The 15,582-nt window shown below is 40.8% G+C and overlaps 1 protein-coding gene across 3 annotated transcripts in view; it reads left to right on the plus strand.

Annotated features, from left to right (window-relative positions):
- The first annotated feature begins 2,721 nt into the window (after positions 1-2,721).
- STK3 (serine/threonine kinase 3) overlaps positions 2,722-15,582 on the plus strand; it is a 311,132-nt gene continuing 298,271 nt past the window's right edge. For 2 of the 3 annotated variants that reach the window (XM_010812167.4, XM_059893297.1), the window contains exon 1: positions 2,722-2,878. In XM_010812167.4, coding sequence (XP_010810469.1) covers positions 2,853-2,878 — 26 coding nt within the window. In that variant the 5' untranslated portion in view covers positions 2,722-2,852. The remainder of the gene's footprint in view (positions 2,879-15,582) is intronic. The other variant, NM_001079607.2, reaches the window with a different exon arrangement.

The following is a 15,582-nucleotide window of genomic DNA, read 5'->3' on the forward strand; positions in this document are numbered from 1 at the left end:
AAGATTGAAGGCAGGAGGAGGGGACGACAGAGGATGAGATGGCCAGATGGCATCACCAATTCAGTGGACATGAATTTGAGCAAGCTCCAGGTGAAGGACAGGGAAGCTTGCTGTGCTGCAGTCTATGGGGTCACAAAGAATCAGACACGACTGAGTGACTGAACAACAACATTATTGATTAGTTACTTGTCTTATTGTGTTTCCCTAATGTAAACCTCACAAGGGCAAGAATTTTTGTCTGTTTTCTTTACTGTTGTATCCCCAGCACTGAGAACAGTGCCTGCATACATAGTTCAGTTCAGTTGCTCAGTCATGTCCAACTCTTTGCGACCCCATCGACCGCAGCACGCCAGGACTCCCTGTCCATCACCAACTCCCGGAGTTTACTCAAACTCATGTCCATTGAATCGGTTATGCCATCCAACCATCTTATCCTCTGTCATCCCCTTCTCCTCCTGCCTTCAATCTTTCCCAGTATTAGCATCTTTTCAAATGAATCGGTTTTTTGCATCAAGTGGCCAAAGTATTAGAGTGTCAGCTTCAACATCAGTCCTTCCAATGAACATTTAGGACTGATTTCCTTTAGGATGGACTGGTTGGATCTCCTTGCTGTCCAAGGGACTCTCAAGAGTCTTCTCCAATACCACTGTTCAAAAGCATCAGTTTTTCATTGCTCAACTTTCTTTATAGTCCAAATCTCAATCACATCCATACACGACTACTGGTAAATCCATAGCCTTGACTAGATGGACCTTTATTGGTAAAGTAATGTCTCTGCTTTTGAATATGCTGTCTAGATTGGTCATAACTTTTCTTCCAAGGAATAAGTGTCTCAGCATCTGCAGTGACTTTGGAGCCCCCAAAAATAAAGTCAGCCACTGTTTCCCCATTTATTTTCCATGAAGTGATGGGACCGGATGCCATGATCTTAGTTTTCTGAATGTTGAGCTTTAAGCCAACTTTTTCACTCCCCTCTTTCTTTCATCAGGAGGCTCTTTAGTTCTTCTTTACTTTCTGCCATAAGAGCTCAGTAAATATTTATCACCTGGCTTACAGTGGGATAAGGCATGGCTTTGGAGTTTTAAAGGCATGATTTAGAATGCAGTTTTTCTATTGGGTCTAGTTTAACTCCCTCCACCTATTTGAACCTGTTTCTTCACCTAAATAACCACCTAACATGGCAGTTTTAAGGGTTTAATGAGATAACGTAAGCCAAATGTCTGATCCCATTGGGGTCATACAATAATTGTCAGCCCCCTGTTTTTCAAACTAAGGAGAGACCTCAGAGATTTGTTTTCTGATACTATTCCTCCTCATTCTACAAAACTTCTTTATGGGTGTCTCAACTAGGGTTCCAACAGGAAATGCTTTTGAAGGTACACTGAAATTCAGGTTATATGAGGAGGGCTGAGGTCTAGGGGAATGTAGAGAATAGAGGCATCAGAGACTCGCAGGGCAGTTGCCACCCCCTGGCCTGAAGGGACTAGCAGTGTTGGGGATGAGGATGTCAGTGAGGGACGGAATGAGGTAATTTCAAAGGCTCTTCCTAGCTTTGACATCTTAACAATTGTCTTGTTACTTCTGAACTGTTAGTCTGTGGCTCTTCAATAAATGGAAATAAGTATACATTCTGTAGTAATCTCTTTTGTTCACAAATTTTGACTTTCAGTTTCAACAGCAAATGATCTTAACGCACTTAAAATCACTAAATTTAGGGGGAGAGCCTAATGGTTTGAAAATAAATCATCTAAGTTTATTACATAGCAAAACTGAAAATAACGCAAAAAGACCCTAACCTGTTAATAGACTAGTGTGATTTGAATTACGTTCACAACATTCTTTGCTCTAAACCTCAAAAAGCTCTGTGACTCTACATCTTGATAACTTCTGACAAAACAAGCAAATGACATACACAGCAGCTGTGTATGGTCGTAAGAAAAGTTATCTATAGATGAAATTTAGGGTTAAATGGTACACACGCAATATGGGTGCACAAAGGGGCCTAATTACCATGGGGTAAGGTCCTTGGGGACAGGTTGGGAGGAGGGGCGGCAAGAGGGACGGAAACAAACCGTTCGGAGGACTTTTCTAGGGACTCATAATTTGTGATAGTTTTGCTAGGCTACCTAACTGAACAGCCGGCAAGGCCACACTGAATCTAGTGCATGAGAGCTCTGACTGCAGTTAATTTTCTTTTTAATTAGACATGATCCATAAGCATCCCGAGGCCCAGGGGCTGGCTGGGGGAAGACATAACCAATAATCATGAGAACTAGAGAGGGAAGCGTTGGCAGTTAGCAGTACTTCAAAAGGTTGCTTCAAGATGTTTGGAAAGGTATCCTTGGGAAATCCAGAGAAACGAGTCAAATCAGATAGGGTCAAAAGCAGTGAAGGCGAGTGAGGAGCGGCAGCTTCGGGCCACTGGAAAAGAACGTGCCCCAGGCCAGCCGAGATTGGCTCTGGGTCCAGACTAGGCCTCAGCCTCTCGCCTTTCCACTCCGGGTTTCTTTCCTCCCCACTCCTGCACCAGGGCCGGCCCTGTCCTGCGCCCCGGCTCCAGCGCCTGGCCCCGCCCACCCCTCCGCGGCCCCCGGCCGGCTCCGCCCACCCTTCCCCCGCCGGCCCCGCCTACCCTCCCCCTGCCGGGGCCGGCGGCCGAGGGGCGGGGCGGGCCGGGAGGAGCCCCGCTCGGCCTGCGGGCGGGGGATCCGCCGCGGAGTTACGGGAAAGTTGGTTCGAGTTCCTGGAGTTTCCTGCTGTGGCTCTCCGGGCTCGGCCGGCTGGTGCCCCGGCCCTCTGCCCGCCTCCCGCCTTCGCCGCCCACCTGGTCCCTCCTTCTGCCCCTGGCCGCCATGGAGCAGCCGCCAGCGCCCAAGAGGTAAACGAACGCGGGGCGCGAGGAGCAGGAGGGAGGCGGCGCCGCCGGCCGCGGGGCGGGGGCGGCTAGGCCGGGCGGGACCGCGATCCCCTTTCCGCGACTGCCGGGCCCCGAGCCGGGCGCGCCGGGGGTCGCAGGGCGGGTCCTAGCGCCCGGCCGCGCCTGTCGGTGGGTGAGGCGGGGCCGGAGGGGAGGCCGAGCCTCGAGTCCCCGGCGACTCGCCGGGCCTGGCGCGCGCGGGGAGAGTCGGTGGGCAGCGCGGGGCGCCCCGCGGCTGGACTCCGGGGAAGGGCGCGGTTCTCCCTCGTGTCAGGTTCAGCATCTGGGAGACGTAAAACTAGGAAATTACTGGGCTTTGTACAACCATCTAGGCTTTCTTGTCAAATGTTTTCCAGAATGTTGCCCACCCCCCACCATTTTTTTTTTTAAGAAAGCGGGTTGTTTATTTACAGTTCAAGGAATATTAATAGCTAGACAGTCTGTAAAACCTAACTGTGCAAATGCTGCACTAACAGGTGTTCCTCGCCCCTTACTCTGCAAGTTCAAAGTATTTATGGATGCAGGACAGTAGGAGTCTTAAATTAGAACCCCTCCCCCATATGAGAGAGAGAGAGAGAGAGAGAGGGAGAGAGAGAGAGAGAGAGAGAGAGAGTGTGTGTGTATGTATGTATAGGTTTATTTTTCTTTTAGCATGTAAAAATAGTGATGCTTTGGTATTTACTGTTCGTTAATATTCTCTGGTATATTGGAAAAGTAGCAGTACACACTAGATAGTTTTGAACTTGAATTTGAAATGGTCTTGAAAAGCTAAATCAAGGCTGTCCATTGATGCAAATTGGTAATGTGTATTTCAAAGAGTGAATCAGTTGATTGATGTTGGATAAAGCATTTCACTTCGATCTTTCATTTTTAATTTGTAAAATAAGGGTACCAGTCTTTCTCCCAGATAGTGCTGTTGTGAAGAGTGAAGAGTTTTGATAGCTAGAGATCTTTAGATGAAAGGCAGTATATTCAAGAATATGGAATAATTGCAAAGGTAGGAACTTGGTGACCTATTGTGAATTGTGTGACAAGACATGTGAGCCTTGAAGCCTGGGAACCATCTGTTCAGGTGAAAAAGTGGGGTTGTTGGGGAGTTTCCAAAAGAGACCTGCTGTTGGAGCCCTTGATAAATTCTTCTCTGGCATTTTAAAATATCCCAATTCTAATATTGATTTGGTACTCAGTTTTAATACTGTAACAAAAACTGGAACCAGTTTTCCCCCCATTTTGTTTTGGAAGGACTGTAAAGGGTACCTCTGAGATCCTACAGTAAGGCCAAGTTGAATGACTGAATTGAAGGAGAAACTCTCTCTATTGATGAGCTCTATGCCAAGTTATGAGAGTTTCACTGTAGATGTAAGAGGGAACCCTTGCCCTCACAGGGACAGTAGAGAACCTGGAGGGGTTGGGGGAGGGGTGGTGGTGTGTACCACCATCCGGTGATGACATACTTTTCAAAGTGGTTGGTTGCACGTTTAAGAGACTTAATTTTAGTTCTCTTCAGAGAGACATGTTCATCCAGGAAGGCATTTCTGAAGCACAAAAGATATGTGACAAATCCCATATGTTTGAATGTCTCTTAAAGATTTTTTTCATAGCGTTTTCTTTTCCATCCTATTGTTTAATCCTTAAAGCAACCCCATTGAGTAGGTTGGATTATACACATTAATCCTGTTTTATAAGATGAGGACACTAAGAGGGTTCACCACATGGAGGGCTATGACAGAGAGAACTGACAGTGAATTTTTGTGTTGCGCCTCTTAATGATTGCCCTCTAATAATGAAATGAAGCTACCATTTTTTTTTTTTGAGATCTTAACTATTTGCCAAGAATTTTGTATATGCATTCTTTTACTTCATTGTCTCAAGGAATAGGAATCCTGGCTCTGCAACTTACTGTGCTAGTTCTGAATTTAATTTCTTCATCTGTAAAATGTGTTTTGGAGTAAATGAGGTCATATGTAGAGCACTTACAGTACAGTGCTTCATAATATGTTCAATAATGTTAGTTGTCTATATTTTCCTTATTAAATGAAACTTGGAAAGGTTAAATAACTTGGTCGGGTGGAGGAAGTGCCAGTAGAACACTTACTTCTTAATATGTTCTTAACAATTGCTTCATAATATGTTCAGTACTGTTGACTCAAGGGTTGTGTACCCACTCATTGTGTCCAGTGATGCCTCTTTTTGAAACTGAAACTCTGCTTGCTGTCTTAGCATTCCACGAGCATCTCTTTCTATAATCTTCTTGTCCCCTTTGCTTGTTCTCCTTTTAATCTCTGTAAGAATTCCACTTCGCTTGTCTGCTGTGAGTAGTTCTCCCTTAGGGTTCAGAAATTATTACATTCTCACAAATGTGTTGCTGATGATCAAGTGTATATGACCCGTAGCTGCTTCTCAGTATTTTTGGTTTCTTCATGTGGATCCATTTCTTTCATTATCTTACTTAGTTTGTCACTACATCATATCAGATTTTCCATCGGAAAGTCTGTGTCCACCCCCTTTCATTCCCAGTATTACTACCCCCTTCCAGGGTTTTAAGACCCTCACAGTTGATTTATAGCAGTGCCTTCCAGTTGGGCACTGTAGTTCAGTGCTCATCAAAACATTTTAACAGCAGAAGAGCTCTCTTTGGCGTAGAGGCAGAGCCCTAGGACTTGGTTCTCAGTGCCTCACCTCCCTCTGTTCCCCTTTTGGTTTCGTATGGAATCCTCTGCTGATCTATAGCAGGCTGCACTAGTTCATCCTGCACACAGCTTCTGTTCTGATTTTTTTTTTTTTTTGGCTAAAACATCACTTCAGTCATGCTCTTCCTTTTTTTTTGCAGGGGCGGGGAGTTTGGGGCACACTCGTTGAGGTACCCAAGAGCTCCATAGCTTGGTCTCAACCTTAACCCCCAGCCTTATGTTACTTCTGCAAGCTGAATCTTTCCTTCTAAGGTCTCCCTATTGTTCTTTGTTTAGATTATAGGCTGTGGGTACTCCCAGGTTTGCCTTTGTTCATGATTTTCCCTTAGAAAAGTTTGTGTTATTTATCTATTATTTTTTTACTAGTGATCTATGTTTTAGTCAAAGTCGGCTTCATAAAGTATCTCATTTGAGTGCTTTCTAGCGTAAACTGTTTCTTTTTATTCCTATAATGATATTCATTTGAGTATCAATCTTAAGATTGTTCTTTTTTTTTTATTACAAAGTTTTAGACATCCAAAAGATAATGGGAATGAATTTAGTAAATACTTACATATCACCACTCAGCTTTAGAAATAAAATATTCCCAATATAATTGAAGCTCCCTAAGTATATCTCTTCTCATTTGCATTCCTTTCCCATCCCCTTGAGGGTTGTCACTGTTGTGAATTGGGTGTTTGTCATTCCCGTACATTTTGTCATTCCCATACATGTCTTTAAACTTTTAGTTTAAATATATATATATATATATAAACTGCTTTTTATATATATCTGACATAGCATCAGGCCTTGATATTAGGCCGAGCTTTGCCACTGTCTTTGAAAGTTGCTTCTTTGGGTATCATTCGTCTCCTCTGGGAGTTGGAGATTCCAGTGTACAACCAGTTCTGAGAAACTAGTGCCTAGATGACCTGGAAGGCCCCTCTTACCTTCCCAATATTGATTTGCTCTCCTCAACAAGGCCCGTGTTAACATAGTGATAGGGCTGACCACATCTTTTGCCTAATTTGAGAATCAGAATGGCTTTTAGATCCCCCAGATTTCCTTAATACCTCATCACAGAGATCTTCAGATGTCTTTATTAAAATGAAGTCCCTCTGGGAAGGGATGTATCACTAACTCAATGGACATGAGTTTGAGCAAGCTCTGGGAGATGGTGAAGGACAGGGAAGCCTGGTGTGCTGCAGTCCTTGAGGTCGCAAAGAGTTGGACAAGACAGAGCAACTGAACAACCACTGGGAGAGGAAATCCACTAAATGGTTGTCAATTATCAGTATTTTGATAGATTGAGTTTATCAGATTTCTGTTTAGGGGAACTACTAGATGACAGAAAAATGACCATAGAATAGGTGAGTTTTGATAGGTAGAGAGGAAAGTGACCAAACATGGGCTCTTCTCCAGGTAGAACATTCATAGAAGGGGAGGTGGATCTCTGTGGTAGGTGGGGAACATGAGAACTCTGGTTGCTGGAGGGTACTTGTCAAAGAGAGGATAGAAATCACTGTTGGAGAGAAATCCTTTACCAGATAAGCCTGGTCCCTGATGGGTTATAGGATTGATAGTTATTTAAAGTTTAAAGTTCATTGATTAAGGTTATACTTAGAGGACAAGTTGGATTGAAATAGTGAAAATATCGGAAGGATTATGAGAAAAGAGTAAACTGCTGAAGCTCAAGATAAGAAGAGTTATTTGAGTTAAACTGGTGAAAGCTTCCAGCTTCAGTGGCAGGCAAGCAGAGGAGATGTTCAAGTAGTTCAGTGGGAAAAGAATCCGGCAAACAGTGTCTCTTTACATTAACGACTTGGCTCCATAACCAAGGTTTCATAACCTGCTAAAGCATATTTGTCCTCCCTTTGGCTTTTCTTGGTTAATTCGGGGTGGCTCCAACTCCATTAGAATGGATTTAGGCCCTGTAGATGGGAACAATCAATTGGCTCTTCCTTTCTAGAGAGGAGTATGACAGCCTCTGGAGCAGTTCTTGGTGAGCAAACTTTAGTTGTGCGTTAAGACAGGAGATAAACTCAGTCTTTTAGTCAACTCTTGACAATGATTAATTTATGCATTGTTCTTTAAGGGGCTGAGATACAGCATATATTGGCACTGAAGAATTTGTTAGGATGTAAAGAAAAAGATAAATGTATGTTAAACACAGCTAGTTTTGGAATTTGTTTTCCTGAAATAATCCCAGAAAATTTCAGTGCTCATTCCAGAAATGTGTACTAGTAAAGCTTTAAAGATAATGGGTTTAAATTGAGCACTTCTTGTTTGGTTGAATAGGGGGAAAGTGCTTAGAATTTAGTTTTTCTAGTTTCAAAAAAGTCTGTGTAGAATTAGAGGTACTGTCACTTCAGCCCATCATATATTATTATTATTATTATTATTTAATATTGATGATGAGACTCCAAAGCAGCAGTTTTATGAAATGAACTACGTGTAATGTTCTCTGGTATTTTTCTATTTTCTGTTCTTTTCTAGTTCTTTGAAAAGTTGCTAGTCATGACCCACCAAATTTTGGTAACCTACTAACCAGTTGTGAACTACAGTTTGAGAAACCTTCATTGGTATATATAGTTGTGACAGTGAGGAAATTGATTGTGTTTCCAGCGCTATTCCTGATACTTCAAAGCTTGATGATGGCATTGCCAAAGGAATCCAGAGTGGTATAATTGTAACAAGCTATACGTACAATAGAGCTATTCTTTGTAAAACAAAAAGGAGGGAGGTGAAGGAGAGAGAGGAAACCATTATTTAAAAACAACTTTATTTTGAACACTGTGTCCATGTCCCAGTTAAGGTACGGAAAAGTGGAAAATGATTATGCCTGGCATCTGACAGGGTTTATAAAGGAACATATTCCCTGGTGGCTCAGTGGTAGAGAATCCACCTGCAGTGGATGAGACGTGGGTTCGATCCCTGGGTCAGAAAGATCCCCTGGAGCAGGAAATAGCAACCCACTCCAGTATTCTTGCCTGGGAAATCCTGTGGACAGAGGAGCCTGAGGGGCTATGGTCTGTGGAGTTTCAAGAGAGTTGGACATGACTGAGCGACTAAAACAACAACAATAATACATGAAGGTTTCTTGAAGGTAAAGGCTTTTTTGCCTTGTGATGTAGAATGACCCTGTACGCTGGAAATATCCCACTGTAATTATGATAACCTCAATTTCTGACTCCATACCAGCTCCACCCTTTCTGTCTACCAGAGAGGTCTTTAGATTTTTCTTCTGAAGTGAACATTTACTCTGATAGACATTTTCTTTTTCAGTTGTCTCAAGCTTCTTGTTATGATTTCATTTGAATTGCTTCGTGTGTCAAGATTACTCTAATTTTCCAAAGCTTTTAGCTTATAGTGTAGAACAAAGATTGTATATTTGAAATGTCTTATTACAACTGTTTTTTTCTACATACAGTCTCAAGTTGCATAAATGAAAGTAACAGATATGTAAACAGACATGTATGACAGTTAAAAATAAGTCCATTGCTTGCATGCCGTGAAATTGAGGTGCAGATTACCTTGAACTTCTTAAGAGAACCTCAAAAGATATATCTTAAAACATGACTCTGTAGCAAAATGACAATTACAGAAAGCTGTCAGCATTAGTGATAATTAATATAGGTGTACACATGTAGTACTGTATGTGGGTTCTGAATTAGTGTGCACATGTAGCCCTGATTTAATCTATAGATGTTGTGTAATACCAGACATCTTAGTAATGAGGTAAAATGGAGTAAATTTTTCGGATATGTTGTTATAAGTATTAGTATCTTGATACACAAAAAATCGGGGAAATCGTTGAGCATATATGATTTCTAAAGATGAGATAGTTTCTTTAATTCAAAATATAAAGTGTTATTCTCTGTCCAGGTCTTTTCTTTCTTTCTTTTTTTTTTTTTTTGCTTTAGTGTTGCTTTCTATATCTGTTTTTTTTTTTAATTGAAGTGTAGTTAATTTATAATGTTATATTAGTTTCAAGTGTCCAGCAAAGTGATTCAGTTATACACACACACACATACATGTATTCTTTTTCAGTTTCTTTTCCATTATAGGTTATTACAAGATGCTGAGTATAGTTCTCTGTGCTGTACAGTAGATCTTTGTAGTTTACCTGTTTTATATATAGTAGTGTGCATGTTTTAATGCCAAACTCCTGATTTATCTGCCCCTACATCCCTTTGGTAACCTGAAGTTTGTTTTCTCTGAGTCCATTTCTGTTTTGTAAATATGTTCATTTTTTTTTAGATTCCACATATAAGTGATATCATATGGTATTTGTCTTTCTCCATCTGACTTACTTCACTCAGTATGAGAATCTCCAGATTCATCTATGTTGCTGTGAATGGCACTGTTTCATTCTTTTTATGGCTGAGTAATGTTCCATTGAATATATGTACTGTATTTTCTTTATCTAGTCATCTGTTGATGGACATTTAGGTTGCAGATCATGTTTTCACTTTTAGAGTTTTTGGTTTTCTGAAATTGTGGGACCTAGAGTTCTGTGATTGAAAAGAAATGTAAGTTCGGATTATTTTTGTGATTTAGGTGAACTTTTTACATATTTGAAGAAATTAAAGAGAATAGGCAGTTAATTTTCTTGACTCTTTCTGTCTCTGGCCATATTATTTTTTCTGTCTGGCTGGTTGCCCCATTCTCCTGTTTCTTTTTAAAAACTGACTTTCTTTAAGACTCACCCATTATTGCTCACGGCACCAATTGGTTGTCACCCTTGAGTTCATTAATTTGCTCAGTTATTCATATCTTTAGTAATTGCTAATTAACTACCTTTCAAATGCCAGATGTACATGGTTGAATGCAACAGATGAAATCTTTGGCCTCGAACATCCACTTTAGTTGGAGCTTGAGCTGTGAGGGAGAGAAGCAGTATATATTGTTAAGGGAGATGGTGGAACCTGCTTGATAGGGTAGTTGAAGGAGGTTTCCTAAGAAGGAGGTTTTTACTAAGAAGGTAGTACTTAAGCTGTCAACATGAGGTTGACAAATACTCTGTGTGAGTGTCTGCAAAGAGTATTCCAGGCAGAGCAAAAAGCTATGAGAAGGCCTGGAAGTGGGGAAGAGTTTACAGCGTGGTGTGTGGGAGGAATTGAAATAAGGCCACAGTGGCTGTGTTGTAGACTGGGAGAAAGTGGTTGGAGATGAGGTCAGAGAGATGGGCAGGGATTCAATGATGCAAGCCATGATTAAAGGAATTTGGATTTAAGTCAGTATAGTGGCTGTCACTAAAGGGTTTTAAGTGGAATTTTAAGCAGTTTGTGTCTTTATAAGAGCACTCTTATTGCTTGGGTAGGATAAATTGTAGAGGGTTAAGAATAAAATCTACTCCTATGGCTCAGTGGTAAAGAATCTGCCTGCAGTGCAGGAGAGGCAGGTTCAATTGATCCCTTGGTGGGAAAGATCTCCTGGTGAAGGAAATGGGAACCCACTCCAGTATTCTTGCCTGGGAAATCCCATGGACAGAGGAACCTGGTGGGCTGCAGTCCCTGGGGTCGCAAAGAGTTGGTCTCGACTGGGTGACTAAACACACACACACACACACACACACACACACACACACACACACGAATAAAAGCAGGGAAACAAGTGAGAAGGCCATTGATGTAGTTCTTGGTTAGAGATGGTGAAGTCCACGGAGATGAAGAGAAGTGGACAGATTTAAGTTATGTTTTGGAGTTAGAAATGAAAGACCGATAAATCAGGTGTGGGGAATAAGGAAGAAGGAAACAATTCTGGCTCGTGGGTTTTGGATTTGGCAATTTGGGGGATGGTGAAAGACTGGGAGAGGAACAGGTTAGTTATCTATATTTGCTTCCTTAGAATTCCAAACTCCCAGGAATGTGAATCTGTTTGGCCCAACATGTTGATATTAGGTGGTTCCCCCAAGAAGAGGAAATGTGTAGGGAGGAAATGATGGGCATTGACTTCTTTCTTCAACCTCTTGTTTTTACTGCATTAGACTAGAGAATGGGAAACAAATCAAGCCTTTGTTAAGTGTTGAAATGTTCGAGTGACCTGATATTTAAGAAAAACCTTAGTCTACCCACTCCAGTATGCTGGCCTGGAGAATTCCATGGACTGTAGAGTCCAAGGGGTCGCAAAGAATTGGACACGACTGAGCGACTTTCACTCTTTTATCGCAAAATGAAACATCAGTAAAAAACAAATGCATGGTTTGATGAATTACTATAAGGCAGACACCCTTATAATCACCAGTCAGGTTAAGAAACAGAGCTTTGCCACCCTCTAGAGAAGCCCCTTCTGAGTGCTCCATGCCAATCACAGCTACCTTTCCCCACATGTAACCATTATCCTTACTTTTATGGTAAAAACTTGAATGTGCATTGCTGGACACTGTAGGTTAGTCTTGGCAATTAAAAAAGTTTTAATATGAGTTGTTTTTAATCTTTAGGTTGGTCCTCTGTCTTTTCTCTTCTCCTTTTCCTGTTGAATTGTTTCCCACAGCCTGGATCTTGCTGATTGCTTACTCAAAGCGCAGTTCAGCACGTTCATTTGTCCTCCATATTTCCTGCAGATGGGCAGCTGGATCCAGAGCTCAAGTCTGGATCCAGGGCTCAAGTCAGTCCCTTAAGCATCATAATAGGTGGTGTTGTCAAGACTGTATGAGTCACTTAATGTCTAGTTGCCTCTCTTTTTTGTGATGTTAGCAGCTGTTGATGGTTAATACTTATTTCTGTTAATTTGTTGGGAGTTGCAGAATGGTGAAATTGAAAATACACCATTTTGTTTTCAATTATTAGTTGGAATGGTTTTTTAAAGAGTCACTTTTCTTAGCTTCTGTTTGGTTAGCCAGTGGTATAGTATGTAAAGGAAAGACAGGATAAATGCTTGATTCTTTCCCTTTATTTACCTGTTTTTAAGATAATGAATCAAGTCCCTGTTTTCCTCCAAAGGGGACTCATTCCTTTCTTTTTTTTCTTTTTTAAAAATGCCATTGTGAGCTGATGGGTATAAACATATTTGATGGATTTAATTCATTGCATTTACTTTTGCTGCAGCTCAGAGTGTCCCATCATTGATCAGTGGGAATCCCTTTAAGCGACAACATGACCCGCATGGTCTTTGGAGAGCTTCTTTGCTCTCTGCAGAGGGCTCATCTTGTTCATCTTTTGTCCCAGATCTGGAATCAACCTGTACAGTAAGCCCTACTTTTAGTGAGAGATGGTATTTCAAGACCCTAACCTGGCCACTATATGATGTTATTTTAAAATAAGAGTTTTATTTCTAGACAGGAAACCTGACTCGTTTTTTCAAACTATGGGCTAGTCTATCAAAAAATGTGAGATAGCACTGGCAGTTTTACACTTTTTCCTGGATAATATCCACCACCATGCATTTATGTTTCTAAGTTTGAGTCAGAAATTGGACATGTGTAGACAGATTTCTGTGGTAGAGACTTTTTAGAGTGGACTTTTATCTTCGTCTTCTCTCTATCTTAGTCTGGTTACCATGTGACCCACTGTTATCCTAATATCTAGCCTCACTTTTTTCTTACCTCTAAATGTTTCAGGTGACCTAGTTTCTTCTTTTCTTAAATGAGAAAAGGAAAATAAAAGACTCTAAGACAGGTAACACTGCTAGTGACCTGATCAGATTTCAGGCCTTTCTTTTAAGGTAGACCTTTTAGCTTACCTTGTCTTGTATGCATACAAGTGTATCTGTGTAAAAACAAACAAAATTCAAGGGCATCTTGATGCTGCTTTATAAATCCAGCCCTAACTGACTGTAGTATGGTGGACTGCAAAATGAAGCACATCCAGATGTTAAATGCCACATGTTGCTGCCTTTTACTTTTGTTATTAACACCTCTTGTTAAGTTGTATTGTGCTTTTGAATAAGTAACATGAGATACTTGTTTCAGTGACATAGTTGGGAAATTACATTTGCCACTGTGTCACATAATCATAGAAAGAATTAGTTTTGATGTAATTGCTCACTATATTAAAAGACACTAGGTTGCACTTACCAGTTGCTGTGTGAATTAGTCCATCATTGCGATCAAATAGCAGCCAGTAACCATTTTCCAATGATATTAAATAATGTCTGTTCAAACATTTTTAATAATTAGTGAAATCTAGATCACAAAAAGGGATTAGAGAGAAATGATTGCTCTGAATAGAATTTATATTTTATGTAATTCTTAAGAATTATTAAAAAAAGATGAAATTAAACAAAGGAATTTCATAAAAATTCCAGTGGAAACTTAATAATATATGTACTCATTAGCGCTTGAGAGGAAAGTATTTTGATAATTTCCTTTTCCTGGTAGATAAGTTTTCCTTCTGTACACCTGAGTCTCATTTATACTTCCAAGGTCTTTTTTTCTAAAAGAATTCAAGTACTAGGCCAAGATAAGAAAATGGGATCACTCCACCCCTTTAGATACAGACTTGCAGCACTTGATTAGTCGGCTTTAGTTAGTGTTCATAAAAAAGTCATGTGATGTAAAACAGTTTCCCAAAATATGATATAGTGATAACTTTCAAGTATCGAACATTACTGGGAAGTGTGGTGTATTATGTAACAGATTTTCCAAATAAATGAAGTAAATCACTTCAAGCATTATACTCTTAAAATATTTTTAAAACAACCAGTTTTGATGGAAATTCATTTCAAAGTGAGGACACTTGACCCAGTCTTCTGAGACAAACCATTTGCTTTCTTGATTACTTAATATTACTTAAAAATAAATTTTAGTTCATGAAAAACCATAATAAAACTCATAGAGCTGTTCGTAGTGTTAGTCTGTGGAAGCAGTCCAGGGTGCTGTTTCGGTTGCTGGAAGCTCTGCTGCTGCGTATAGCTTTCCTGCCCTGACCCCCAAGTCTAGTTTCACTGTCACCTGTTTTTTCTCTTTGCTGTGCTCTTCTCTAAACAACGGCTTAGAAATAGTGATCTGACCTAACACCAGCTTTCCCTTTCTCAAAGTAAAGGCTCTTTGTTCAGTTTTTGCTTACCAAAGACCTTTTTCTCTTCTGGGTTCGGGTTCATAGTACATCTTAATCATCTTTTGACTAAGCAATTATTGTGCAGTGAAGGAGAGCAAAATTCTTCAAACTTTCCAAAATTTCTAAAATTTAGCATGAAAGTAACAATTTTTTTTGCATCAAAAAAGCACCGATTTTACCTTAAAACCCTCACAAAACTCCCAAGTTAAACAAATTTCTGTCATTTTAGAGCATTGCTTAGATTTTGAGGACTCATGGTATTACCAAACTGAATTGATGTTTCAGAGGTATATTTGTGTACAAATAGGACTTACCAGGAGAAGGCAATGGCAACCCACTCCAGCACTCTTGCCTGGAAAATCCCATGGAAGGAGGAGACTGGTGGGCTTCAGTCCATGGGGTCGAGAAGAATCAGACAGGACTGAGCGACTTCACTTTCACTTTTCACTTATTGGAGAAGGAAATGGCAACTCACTCCAGTGTTCTTGCCTGGAGAATGCCAGGGACAGCAGAGCCTGGTGGGCTGCTGTGTATGGGGTCACACAGAGTCGACACGACTGAAGTGACTTAGCAGCAGCAGCAGCAGCAGGACTAACCAGGTGGCTCAGTGGTAAAGAACCCGCCTGCCGGTGCAGAAGCTACAGGGCTGGGAAGATTTCCTGGGGAAGGAAGTGGCAGCCCACTCCAGTATTCTTGCCGGGGATAATCCCATGGACAGAGGAACCTGGAGGGCTACAGTCTACAGTGTCACCAAGAGTCGGACTCGACTGAGCACACACACAGATACACGCACACACACAAATGCGGTAAAGTTGCATTTGTAGTAGTTTATTTTTGATTTCTGTGGGTGAAATATTTAAGCTTTTTATCTTTCTTATGATGATTGATCTTTTTTGTCTGTTAGACACAGCTGTAATTTTAAAATTTTATTTTTATTTCTTAGGAAAAAACCTCACACAGGTGAAAATAATCCCATTTTTTTTTAAAAAAACAAAAG

Source organism: Bos taurus, chromosome 14, assembly GCF_002263795.3.
Source record: "Bos taurus isolate L1 Dominette 01449 registration number 42190680 breed Hereford chromosome 14, ARS-UCD2.0, whole genome shotgun sequence".
NCBI lineage: Eukaryota > Metazoa > Chordata > Mammalia > Artiodactyla > Bovidae > Bos > Bos taurus.